Source organism: Rattus norvegicus, chromosome 6, assembly GCF_021556685.1.
Source record: "Rattus norvegicus strain SHRSP/BbbUtx chromosome 6, alternate assembly SHRSP_T2T, whole genome shotgun sequence".
Lineage (NCBI taxonomy): Eukaryota > Metazoa > Chordata > Mammalia > Rodentia > Muridae > Rattus > Rattus norvegicus.
The window spans coordinates 26,544,709-26,558,573 of record NC_141539.1 but is presented as its reverse complement, the minus strand read 5'-3'; the positions used below and the strand labels follow the sequence as shown (position 1 = coordinate 26,558,573).

The 13,865-nt window shown below is 42.1% G+C and overlaps 1 protein-coding gene across 11 annotated transcripts in view; it reads left to right on the top strand.

The window, feature by feature from the left end:
* The window catches only part of Ltbp1 (latent transforming growth factor beta binding protein 1), a 395,618-nt gene that overhangs the window by 142,799 nt on the left and 238,954 nt on the right, over positions 1-13,865 (top strand). For all 11 annotated transcript variants that reach the window (XM_087554460.1, XM_087554459.1, XM_087554462.1 and 8 more), the window contains 1 exon segment: positions 10,130-10,299. In XM_087554460.1, coding sequence (XP_087410586.1) covers positions 10,130-10,299 — 170 coding nt within the window.

Here is a 13,865-nt window from a genome sequence, read left to right as displayed (position 1 = left end):
GGGTTTCACTTTCACAGTAGTTATGGTGGCAACTGACAGCAGTCAGATGAAACCTTTCTTCTTTCCTATGTAGTCAGCACTGTAAATTTATGTTTTGATAGTTGACCCTGTGGCATTCCATAATTTTAAGAATAATTCCCACTGTGATCTTTTTACCCCCTCTGGTTCATTGGTTGTTGTCTTAGTTAGGGTTATTATTGCTGTGCTGAACACCATGATAAGTTAATCGAGGAGGAAAGGGTTTACTCAGGTTACACTGCTAGATTGCAGTTTATCATTGAAGGAAGTCAGGGTAGGAACTCAAGCAGGACAGGAACTTGGAGGCAGGAGCTGATGCAGAGGCTGTGAAGGAGGGTTGCTTACTGGCTTGTTCAGCCTGCCTTCTTGTAGAACAAGGACCACCAACCCAAGGATAACACCACCCACCATGGTCTGGGCCCTTCCTATCAATCACTAATTAAGGGAATGTGCTATAGGTGGATCTTAGGGAAGCATTGTTTTAATTGAGGTTCTCTCAGATGTGTGTCAAGCTAACAAAACTGTCCAACACAGTTGTATTATGTTGTATAATACTTAGCTTCCAAGCATTTGCATATTTCACAGCGATTTTAACCATTCATTTTACTGGCTTAATTCCATAATGGCTAGAATAAGATATTTTGTAAGAGTCAAATCTTTTAAAATTTATTCAAGCATATGTCTTAGAATATGGTCTGTCTTGGTCAATGTGCTGCATATGCTTGAAAAGAAAGTATACTCTGTTCTGAGTATAGTGTTGTGTCAATGTTGACCTGCTAGAACTGGTTGTTGCTGCTGCTGGAGTCTTTTATCCTTCTGGATTCCTTACATGCTCCTGTCTGTAAATGTGTGTCTAAAAACTGCAGCTTTTATGCTGTTTCTTTTTGTCCAAGGCATCTTTTAAAAAATGGTTTTTCTAGATCTTTACCAATCCTACAGCAGATAGAGGCCTTATATCCAAAATATACAAAGAACTCAAGAAGTTAGACTGCAGGGAGACAAATAACCCTATTAAAAATGGGGTTCAGAGCTAAACAAAGAATTCACAGCTGAGGAATGCCGAATAGCTGAGAAACACCTAAAGAAATGTTCAACATCTTTAGTCATAAGGGAAATGCAAATCAAAACAACCCTGAGATTTCACCTCACACCAGTGAGAATGGCTAAGATAAAAAACTCAGGTGACAGCAAATGCTGGTGAGGATGCGGAGAAAGAGGAACACTCTTCCATTGTTGGTGGGATTGCAGACTGGTACAACCATTCTGGAAATCAATCTGGAGGTTCCTCAGAAAATTGGACATTGAACTACCTGAGGATCCAGCTATACCTCTCTTGGGCATATACCCGAAAGATGCCCCAACATATAAAAAAGACACGTGCTCCACTATGTTCATAGCAGCCTTATTTATAATAGCCAGAAGCTGGAAAGAACCCAGATGCCCTTCAACAGAGGAATGGATACAGAAAATGTGGTACATCTACACAATGGAATATTACTCAGCTATCAAAAACAATGTCTTTATGAAATTCGTAGGCAAATGGTTGGAACTGGAAAATATCATCCTGAGTGAGGTAACCCAATCACAGAAAAACACACATGGTATGCACTCATTGATAAGTGGCTATTAGCCCAAATGCTTGAATTACCCTAGATGCCTAGAACAAATGAAACTCAAGACGGATGATCAAAATGTGAATGCTTCACTCCTTCTTTAAAAGGGGAACAAGAATACTCTTGGCAGGGAATAGAGAGGAAAAGATTAAAACAGAGACTGAAGGAACACCCATTGAGAGCCTGCCCCACATGTGGCCCATACATATACAGCCATCCAATTAGACAAGATGGATGAAGCAAAGAAGGGCAGGCTGACAGGAACCGGTGTAGATCTCTCCTGAGAGACACAGCCAGAATACAGCAAATACAGAGGCGAATGCCAGCAGCAAACCACTGAACTGAGAATAGGACCCCATTGAAGGAATCAGAGAAAGAATTGGAAGAGCTCGAAGGGACTTGAGACCCCTTATGAACAACAATGCCAAGCAACCAGAGCTTCCAGGGACTAAGCCACTACCTGAAGACTATACATGGACTGACCCTGGACTCTGACCTCATAGGAAGCAATGAATATCCTAGTAAGAGCACCAGTGGAAGGGGAAGCCCTGGGTCCTGCTAAGACTGAACCCCCAGTGAACTAGATTGTTGGGGGGAGGGCGGCAATGGGGGGAGGATGGGGAGGGGAACACCCATAAAGAAGGGGAGGGGGAGGGATTAGGGGGATGTTTGCCCGGAAACCAGGAAAGGGAATAACACTCGAAATGTAAATAAGAAATACTCAAGTTAATAAAAAAAAATGGTTTTTCTGACTTGTATTTTGATGTCCTGGCATTCAGGGCCCAACAGGCATGGTGGCCATGTTGTCTTGATGAATTAACCCCTCCCCTTATGGATCAAGCCTATTGGTCCTTGGTAGGAGTGTCAACTCTGGAATCAACTCTCTTGCTATGAGTGTGGTGGACACTCCAGCCCTTTTAGTTCTGATGACCTTACCTGGTCATCCTGCTTGTCCCAATGTTTTGGTGACTCTTTTGCAGGTAGTGAATGGTTTGGTCCTATTTTCTCTCTTTGTGTAGTAACCTCTGACTTTACCCTGGATTGTTCAGAACTTTTGTGTTTTACAAGCACTTACAGAAAAGGAAGTGCTACAACATGATCTCTACACAAGCTGTTGCTGGATTAGCTTCCAAAGAAGGGGCTGTGCTCCCTGGAATCTTTAAAAAAATTACATATTTACTTATGATGAATGTGTATATGTGTGTGTGCTTGTGTGTTTGCATGTGCCACGGAGTGTTGTGTAAGTTAGAAGATATCTTACAGGAGTTGGTTCTTTCCTTTTCTTATGTGGGCCCTGAGGTATTGATCCTAAGTAGTCAGGTCTGGTGGCAAGTGCCTTTATCCATGGAACCATTTCTCCTGTCCCCACCTGCTTTCTATTGTGTTCTCCATAGCACAACACAGCCACCATCACCATCACCATCACCATCACCATCACCATCACCATCACCATCACCATCACCATCAACCATCACCATCACCATCATTGTGATGCACAGACCCAGGCATTGTGGTGCACACCTTTGATTCTAGCACTCAGGAAGCAAGGGCAGGTTTTTATTTTCTAATTTGTCTCTTTCATCTCAGCTGAAGTCTCCCATAAGAATTTTTGCTGGATCATCCCTACATTTATGTTGTTGGTGTGGTCCGCAGCCTCCGGTTTTCTCTGTGTTTCTTTGGTTCATGTTACTTTCATGGTTTTTTTTTTTTTATGGTTTTTGTTTTCTGGAATACTTTAGTTCTGGTGTGTTCTGTACAATCAGTATGTTTTACACTGCCCTTTAGGGGGTTCAGCCACAGGCTTCCTGCCTAACTGGGTCCAACAGGTGATTCTGCGTGAACGAGGTTGCAGACCGTGGAACCGTTCTCACTTTCCATGTATTTATGTGTGAAGTCAGGTGGCATCTCAGTGGCTTGCATTGCCCCTGACACTCCTATGAGCACTCCTTGGGAAAGCTTGTCCCTTAGGCCTTTGCTCACATTTTCTCTTTGTTCTAGCGTCTTCTCTTTTCCTGGAGTAGCAACCACCCACACTTGCTGGGAAACTTGAAGGCAGCAGGGCACCCATGATGATTCTGTAGTCAGACGCTGGCCCAAGGAACCTGAACTGAATTCTTGAGCCTTCATCCTCCATCACTTATCCCTCGTGAGCCTTTAACCCCAGCTGCTTACAGACTCCAGGATGCTCTCCATAGGCGAAAAAGTCAGATAGTATCTGACGGACCTTTTGTGGGAAACATTTTATGGCTGGCTGGGGGTTCCCTTGTGTGAGGCCCAGACTCCTTGTCTGAAGTGGAAAGTGCTGCATCTTTTGCCAGATCCTCCCACCCCCTCACCGGTCAAATAATGGATTTAGTTAGAAATATGGAAAAGTTTAGTTAATCCCTGTACCAAAAATTGCCACTAGGAAGGCAGCAGTGTAAACAGTGTGTGACTAATCCTTTCTTCAGAAGAGAGCAGTCTGTGCAATTGTTTGCCCCATGTTTACAAAGACACAGAGGTTTCCATAGATGCAGATCTCTGAGCAGCCGGCTGTCCCCCACCCCCAGTATTCTTCCCCTTTCTGCTCCTTTTTTTTCCTACTGGCATTCCCTCCATTCCTCTGATCCCCTTCTGGTACTGCTGCCATACTGTCTGTGTGGCCAGTGACCTGCTACCAAACCCAATGGCCTTTGCTAATTCTGTGTATCCCAATTCTTTGCAGTAATTTGAAAATAATCCTTTTTCCCTTTTTGAAATCCTCTCTTGTTCGACATTTCTAGAACTATACTTATGATCCTTTATCTGTTCTCTTTATGTTCTATCTATCTGCCTATCTATCTGTCCATCCATCTATCTATCCATCCATCCATCCATCCATCCATCCATCCATCCATCTATCCATCCATCCATCTATATGTCTATCATCATTTGAATGAGTATTGATTTATTCTGTTTGATAAACAACGATTCTCAAGTTCACTACAAAACTAAGAGAATGGAGGTGTGGCTCAGTTGGTAGAGTGTTTGAATTCCATGCATGAGGTTCTGGGTTCAAACCCCAGCACTGCAGAAGCTGAGTGTTTTCAAACATACTTGTAAATCAGGTATCGGGTGGAAGAACATGAGACTAGATAGGTCATGGACCCAATGTGGAGCTGTTTTCTTAAATACGAGTCTTGTACTCTTTCAGAGGACATGAAGGTCTCCACTATCCTAAACTGTATGCTAGAAAGCAAAGAAGTTAGGCTGCCAACCAAGTGTGATTCGCCCTCCTCAAAACCGTTTGTGACTGGGTCTCACATAGCCAAGGTTGGTCTTGCACTCATTACATAGTAGAGGATGGCCCTGAACTTGCACTCTTTCTGCTTGCACCTCCTAACTGCTGGACTAGATGGGTATGTGCTACCACAGTCAACATCTGTACTGCTGGGATATAGGATGAAGTCAGGAAATCCCAGCACTGATGGGGGAAGTTCACTCTGAACCAAGAAGCTCTTGCAACTGATGCCAGTGGGAAAGGGAAAAAATCAGTTTTTTCCAATGGAGTGTCACTGGGCATGTAAACCACACAACCATACTCCCAAGAAAGGCTTTCTACCCAGAGGTAGCTGACCAAACACAAAGGAGACTCCATGTTTTTTTCTTTTTCTGTACTGTTTTGTTTTGTCTCGGATTTTTTTTTTGTTTTTTTATTGTTGTTCTGATTTTGATTTTTGACTTTTTTGCTGGGAGAGAGAAGGAGGATGACATTGGGTAGGTAGGCAGGTAGGGGGAATCTGAGAAGGAAAAGAATGTGATCCAAATGCATTGCATGAGAACAAATTTTCAATTAAAAAAGGAGAGGAAAAAGAAAACAAATCTTACTTGTGAAAAAATTTGTGTTTATAAAATAAGCTGCCAAAACTTTCTACTTAATGACATGACATTTAATAAACGTGTTGGTTGTATGTAACCTGTACGAACTATGCTATTAATCTCAGCACTTGGGAGATAGAGACAGATGGATCTCTGTGAGTTCCAGACCAGCTTGGTTTACATAGTGAGTTCTAGGCCAGCCAGAGCTATGTAGAGAGATCCTATCTCAAACAAGCCAACAAAAGATTTATTTTTAATATAAATCCCTGTTCTCTAGGATAGCTACACAATTAAATATGGCTATCTTCCAAGACTGTTTGAATCCATGCTTTTTAATCAAATAAAAAATTCTTTTCATATATTGTAGTATATGTGTATACATGCATGCCACAGCATGGGTGTGGAGATCAAAGGACAACTTGCGGTAGTTGGTTTTCTCTCTCTTCCCCTGAGAACTAAGCTTAGCTCATCAGGTATGGTCTCAGCGCCTTTCTTGGTTCATCCCCTGTCTGGGTCACTTTAAAATATTTTCTTTTTTAACAGTTTTGCTTTTTGAGGGTGTTTGCTCCTTAGAACAAACTCCTCACTTGGAGGGTTTCTCCAACTGCATTCTAGACATCTACTGCATCTTTCTGTCTATAAGACTAAAGTAGCCTTTTTTATGGACCAGCCCCTCCTCCTAGTAACTTTAGTTCAGCATACCTCTTTGCTCCTACTTTTCTCTTTAACCTTGAAGTAGGTACAGTCTTCTAGGCAATACCTTTACAGCTTCAAGCTTTCAGGGACCTCTATCACTTTGGTCCCTGCCTCTTGCTAGTAGTTACCTTTATGTGGCCCCCTCTCGATGTGTTTGCTGCGAATGTTGTCTAACTACTAAGATTGTTACAGTGAGCGAAGATTTTGCTCACCACACCCTGGTCCTGCCTTCCTCCCAAAGCTGCTGTTTTGTATGTATTGGCTTCCTGTCTCTGTAGATGCAAACAGCACACTTCAGCCTTGGTTTCTTGTTCTTCTATCGGTGTCTTCTCAAAGTCATGCTATTCAGTGTTATCTCCTGGCCCTCGATTGGGAAAGACGGGAGCCTCTGCCTTCATTCTTCCCTTTTCAGAGTTTTCCGGCTTCCTACAGCAAACTCTGGACCTTTTCTGTCACCCGAATTGGTGCAACATTGGAGCCTCTAATATTTTTGAACTCTTTTGCAATTGCATATTTGTAATACTTGTCAGTGGATGGCCATTCTGCACTGAGCCTTGTGAGATGTTTACTTCCTTCCTTCTTTCTGTGCCTCTTGAGGGCCAATGCTCCTGATATCAATCTGAATGGCTTCTTTCCTCTTCTCAGTCATATTTTCTTCTTCTGTGTCTGGAGTACCACAGGCATCCCTGACCAATGTCCTTTTGCTTCAGGTTATGTTCCATGAACTGTCACTAATGAAATAGTCCAGGACTGCTTAAAAAATGCATCAGAGAGGGAAAAAAGTCAGGATATCCTTCACAATGATGATAGCTTTTGTTTGTGTCAGTGGTTTTCTCTGTATTTTGTGGAGGTTGATGTAAAAGAAGAAAACCTTCTTTTGGGTGTGTGTAAGACATAACTTCCCCTACCGTGTAACAGTATTTCTCACTATACCTTGGCTATCTTCCAAATATATTTTAATGCATCTTAATGTTTATTAGTAGGTAATACAAAATATGATAGCTGGATAGGACAAGTGTTAATGACTGGAATAAAAACTAGAGCAGAGGCCCCTAAGGGGTCCAGCAATGCCAGTTCTTTTGATTGGGGTGGGGTGTACAAGATTAAGGCATTATTTTGTGGAATGGATAGAACAGGGAGATCCTCTAGTGGATGAATATTGGGGGTTGGGGGTTTCATTATGTTAAATATTTCAAGCTACCAGTGTGGCTGTATTTTGGAATTCATAATATTTCCCTTACCTATAATTGTGAGGGAGAATGGGTGAAAGGAGATCTATGGGTGTGCTTGTTCTTACTTTGAGCCAGAATTCCTATGGTTTTGATTCTTTTAAATTTTCTCTTAAAAAATTTGCACTGCCTTTCTTGAAAATTGCATTTACAATGATGTGACTAAACCTGATGTTCCTTCCTTGTGGCTAAGCTTCCCACGATCCTGGAAATAGGAGAAGAATAAATTTAAATAATTACAAAAACAACTAAAATTTTTCCTCTTTTCTGGGGTGATAGGGTGAAAGCAAAGGAAAAGCAGAATCATGACAGAGGATGTGTATTAGTAAGGCCAAGAGGGGGCTGCAGTGGAACTGCCAGTGTGTCTGCTGCACTCTGATCCTGAAAGAGGAAGAATGGCTGTTATCTCTCAGAAATGTTTGTGGACTGAGTGATGGGGCAGTTTCCCCTGCTTATCCTAGACAGTGTCTGTTTATAGTCTCATTATTTTCTTGGTGGGACTGTGAAGAGTTCATGTGACAGTTACTGACTGCAAAGCCCACATGTTATGAGCAGTTGGAAGCAAAACAAGGTGGAGGAACGGGACAACTGGTATACCTAGCTGCAGATTTGAAGTGTGCCGTGACCAAGCACACTAGCACCATTGAGAAACTGGAGTCTGGATTTTCTTAAGTTAAGAATGGCTGAGAGTTGTTCTCAAGTTCTACACAAATTCCTCTTTCTTTTGTTTCTCAACTGTTACATGGAGGGGAAGAAACTCCAAGTATATACATAAGCCACGCATCTCTTGCCATGATCGCTTTTCTGGTTTAGAGGAAAGGTATGTTCACTTGGAAGGCAGACCCCCAAGACTTATCTTTCTGGAGATGACCAGGGCAGGAGTGAATAGTGGCCATCTACGTTTCCTGAAATGCTGGGTCCTTTTGTTCCAAACAGGAGCTAGTTCCGTGTTTTTGTGAATGATAGAAAGGTTTAGAGAGAAAGAGAGTCATTTCCAAGATGGGGAAGAGGCTGATAGAGTAGACTTCTGACTACCTTATTTGTCCAGCTGTTTCTACCCCAACAAGCATACTTCAAGTTCAAAATAACACTTATAACATCAAAACAGAAGGGTTTACAGTGTTGATTCTTAGGCTTTTAGTAATACAGCCATTAGTCTGGCGTCAAAGGAAGTGCCCCATGTGGTACCACAACTGAGAAGATCCAGACCCAAGATGGGAGTTTTAGACAGTTTGAGACCACAGGGTTTATAGTGATGAATGCCAGGGTACTAGCACCCTCAATTCAGCCACTTCTGGTCCATAATCTCTCTAAAATACTTTGTTTCACTTCATGACTCTTTCTTTAGCCTCAATATGAATAAATTTGAGTAAATTTATTTGAGATTCTTTGACTATTTTTGATGAAGTCACCTAATGGTGGTGCTCTGTGACATGATGACTTGTCTTTTATACTACATGCTATTTCTTTTAATATTTATATAGTTCCTTTAGGGGCCCATCTTTTGGGTCAGAACACACTGGAGAGCAGGTACCATTTCAGAGGCTGTTTGCTGGTAGTGGTAGTATGTAGTCGTCTAGTAATTTCACTTGTTAACTTTGCATGTTCTAAAATGAGTGGGGTAATGGAGGGATGTTTCTTTCAGTAACCTACTTGCCATGCAAGCATAAGGTCAAGCATAAGGACTTTGATTCTCAGTAGCTGTGTAAAGAGCCAAATGTGGTAGCACAGGCCAGTCATCCTATCACCTGGAAGGTAGACAGGAGGATCCTGGAGTGTTGAGTAGCCAGCCTTGCTGAATTGGTGAGTTCTGGGTTCAGTTAGGTGGAAATAGATTGAAGAAGACATTGGCTTTCTAGCTCTGGCATACACACACACACACACACACACACACACACACACACACACAGACACACAAACACACATACACAGCCACTATATGCTACATAAATGTACACACAGATACATGCATATACTCTATACTACATAAATACACATGGATAAATACATATAATATATACTACATAAACACACACATGCACATGGATACATACATATATAGTATACTACATGAATAAATAAGGTATTTTTTTGTATATACATTATATCAACATCTTACCACATAGCCCAGGCTTCCCTCAAACTCAAGATGCCCAAGTTTCTGCATCCCAAATGTTGGTATTAAAGCATAGACCATCATGACCAACTGATTTATTCTTTTTTTCCTATGAGCATCTTTTCTCTTGGCCTTGTGTGATAGAGATCCTCCGATATAGAATGTGAAATTGAGGCTCCAAGATCCAGATGAACTACCTGTTAGAATTAGGTAGTTTGAAAAGTCCTGCTGTCCCACACTGGCTCTCAGTGCTTAAAACTGATTCCTTGCTTTGTTCTTATTATTTGTTTGTATGTGCACCTAGTCATGTCTGGGTCTTTGTCTTTTTCTGAGAAACGGATGCCCCATGTTTTGCATGAAGCCTAAGGTAGCTATGCTCTGAAGTCTTTGATAAAACCCACTTGTGACAACCCATTTCTCATTATGCATTTTGACTAAACAGATGAGTTCCCTTCATGCTGGATGGGATGTTCTTTCTTGTGCGCCACAAATGGTGACACAAATGAGCTGTGTGTGGTACTGGTGCTCCTTCTAAAGTTTCATTTTTTGTTCTTTCCTTCTTATGTTGACATTTAAAACCCCATGTTTATTTTCTTACCCTCTTTTTGTTTCTTCCCCAGAGTGGCACCCTTGTCTTCCCAGAATGTGATGATTCGGCATGGCCAGACCCAGGAGTATGTGCTCAAGCCCAAGTACTTCCCAGCCCCAAAGGTGGTCTCTGGAGAGCAGTCCACAGAAGGCTCTTTCTCTTTAAGATATGGGCAGGAGCAAGGCACAGCACCCTTTCAGGGTGAGTACCTTTTCAGACAGCCATTTTCCTGTGTTACAGACTCAGTTTGGAAACATTTTCTTTGGTTTAGATGGTTGTAATGTGTCACAGTAGATAAAATTCAAGAGTCATTAAAACACCTTCTTTGGTTCCTAAAACAACCAGACAGCAGATTTTTAGCATGGTTTCCTTATTTGGAGGAAAGACATTTTTCCGGGACTTTGGAAATAAATCTGGAGTGACTTGCCTGAGATTCTGTTTCTGCAGGATTTCTTCTTCTGGGAGACGTGTTCCCTCTAATTTTAGGTACAGCTGCATGTCTGACATGTTTGTATTGATAAAATGTTTTCTTTAGTTAAGCTGCCAAGATCCATTCCTTGTGAACGGCCTGATTTGTCCTGTATTCCTCTCTGAGGTTGGCCTGTGGAAGCTATTTTTATGCTGAAAGGTCTACCTCGTTTTCAGTCTACCTAGCAGATGGCAAGGAAGACTTGACTGGATTTGTAAAGGACTATTGTATCTGGGGCCAGCTTGGTTGGTATCTCCCTGTATGAGAAGCTCAAGGACACAAGCTCTGGCTGGAAGGGTAGGGAATGTGATGATTTGTGGTTTAGGTATTACAGAGTGTCTGCTGGCAGAATCCTCGGAGAATGCGCTGGAGCGAGGCATGGACCATTCAGAGGCGAGAATTAGGCTCACTCTCTCCTTCCAGCAGCTTCCTGCTTTAGTCCATGTTGACTGATTGCCTTCATCGTAACTGATCAAGGAGCGTGCCAGGTGTGAGGTGGAAAAGGACTCTGTTGCTAGCAGGAACACTGCAAATAGCCTAGAGAGAGTTTTGCTACTGTTCAACACTTAAGAAGTTGGAGTCTGCTGCAGATTTGCTGCCCTGCTGCTGGCCTCCACCTCCCACTTTGTGTTTCGACCCTCTGGTGACTGATGCTTGCTTCTTTACAATAGAAAGTCCAGTGGCAGGTTTGTTTGTCTACACTTCATGTTTTGAGAGGTGTTTTTTCCTGTGGCTGGTGGCCAGCTCCAGAGTGATAGTTTGGTGTGGCTTTATTGATATGATAGTGAAAGCAAAGCAGGGTCTTAGAATGGTATAGAAACCACTTGGGTCATCTCCTTGTCAAACAAGACAGTCCTTTGTCAGTTGCAAAAGAACAGCTATAATCACCATGCTCTTTAACGCCCTTTGAGGTCTTCAGGGGTATGTGTTCCTTCTGTGGGAATGTCTCCCAAGAGTGCCACGTTGTCCTTATCCTGATTTTAAAAATGAACAAAGGGAAGTGCTTATTGTTGTTAGCTCATATTGATAAGCACTTTCTGAAATCTCTCTGAGGTTTGGAAGGGATAAGGAGGGGGTTTTTGAAACTTTATGTTCATATTGATAGATGAAGAAAATTCAGAGCTAGAGGGAGAAGTCAAGAGAAGATGGCTTGATGGTCACTGGGAAGAAGATGGGATATGAGGGGTTGGGGATTTAGCTCAGTGGTAGAGCGCTTGCCTAGCAAGCGCAAGGCCCTGGGTTTGGTCCCCAGCTCCGAAAAAAAGAAAAAATGAAAAAAAAAAAGAAAAAAGAAAATAAAGAGAAGATGGGATATGGTACTCTTAGCTACTGATGACTTGTTATTCAAGTGAAATTCTCTCTGTCTCTCTGTCTCTCTCTTACACACCACACACACACACACACACATACACACACACACAGAGGCACGCACACAAAATCTACTCTATCTCTGTAAGAATTTAAACTAAACCCTTACTCTAGCTGTCTTCTGGAAAATGAAATGATGCTATTTTTTAAGTCCCTTGCCTCTTGCATGCATTTTCAACGTAGCCGGGAGCTAGTGCAAGCTTGTAGACTAGCACGTGACCTCAGTGATGGTGTGCTTGTCTGCAACCCCGGAAAAAGATGGAACTGGATCAAAAAAAGGCTTAGGAAGGCCTGAAACATTAGTCATATCTGAGAGGCAGGAAGGGAAATGTGGCTATTTTTACTGTTGCTAGCACTATATTGAGAGAACTGGAGGTTGAGTTGGAAAGCCTGAAAACAAGTAATTTTACAGGGCTGTGAAGGGTACTGAAATAGGAACACGAGGGAAAAGGTTAGAAGAAAGACTGGGGAAAGGAGCAGAGATAGGAGGGACCTGAAAGTGTCTGGTTTCTCACACTACTCTGTCAGAGAAGAACCTAGTGTGAGACTGAACCGAAGGGGATTAGCAGTAGACGCCTGGGACGGTAGAGTCCTTCATTACCTCATTCTCAGCTCCCTAGAAGAGATCAAATCCAAACAGATCACCTCCACAGCATGCCGAGGTCTAGGAAGTGAAAGAGAAGCAGAGAATTCCGACTTCAGAAGGCGGAGATCCGGACGCTAGGACATGCTTTGTCTTGGGATGAAATTGCAGTATTGGTGTGTGTCTCCCCAAGCGTTTTGCCATGATTTTGGGGCAAGCTACTAGGACTAGTGGAGGCATTTAGGTTGGTAAATGAGCTTGTGTTGTTTTCTCCATTGAAAAGAGGGATTGAGGTTGGTCGGCAATAGAATAGGTGTAAATCAAAAGTAGAAAGGAGATTGCTAGGGGTTGAAAGACACAGGGAGGGAAGTTCTGGGGAGGAGAATCAATTGCTTGTGAAAATATAAGGAAACCAAATATGTTATATGTTAGTTAAAATAGATATATATATGCACATACATAAATACATAGATATGTAGATTGGCATACTGACAGATATGTAAGTAGGTAGACTGCTAGACACACACACACACACACACACACACACACACACACACACACCGCAAGATGAATAGATATGGCTGAAAAAAGCAAGCGTGCAAGTGTGCTAATAATTTATTATGGTTAGTTGGGTCAAAATTGGTGTCTTACAAACAACAATAATGGAGCATATAAAATCCTGTTTTTTGTATCTTAATAAGCTCATAGAAAGAAGATATAGCAGTTCTATACGCCCCAGAGAATAGATAATTGCTAAAAAAGAACACTGGCTAAAATATGCAGGTAAGAAAGATGTGACAATGGTGTGTGGAGTGAACTCAATATGGCTGACTGTGTGACTGCACCAAGTATAGCACTCGTCACGTGAAAGACTGGATGGGGAGCAAGCTATCAAGTTGCTGGTAAGGTGATGTCTCTTGAGTTTCCCAGAATTTTGGTAGAACAGCTCACTGCCCTTGTCCACTGTGTATACATAACTTCTCATATTTTGATTTGGGATGCTTATCAGCCTTCTCAGTCACTAGGAAATGGAATGCCCTACAGTGGGCATACTGTGGTCAGTGATACTAGTGCTAAGTTGGATCTTCACCATGTTCATCAGCCTTGAATTTAGTTTGTGTGAGTGTCAGCTAAAGTATAGGTTGACAAACTTGTCCTTGAGCTCAGTAAGTATTTTAGGTTTAGTCGCCAAGAAGAAAGTTGAGGTTGTTATACAAATATCTTGATCCTATTTAAAATGAGACCTTTAAAAATGGTCACAGAGTGTAGAATACTGGGTAAATTGTTGGAGGCTGATGGAGTATCAGTCAACCCAGGTCTAGAGACACTGTGTGTGTGTGTGTGTGT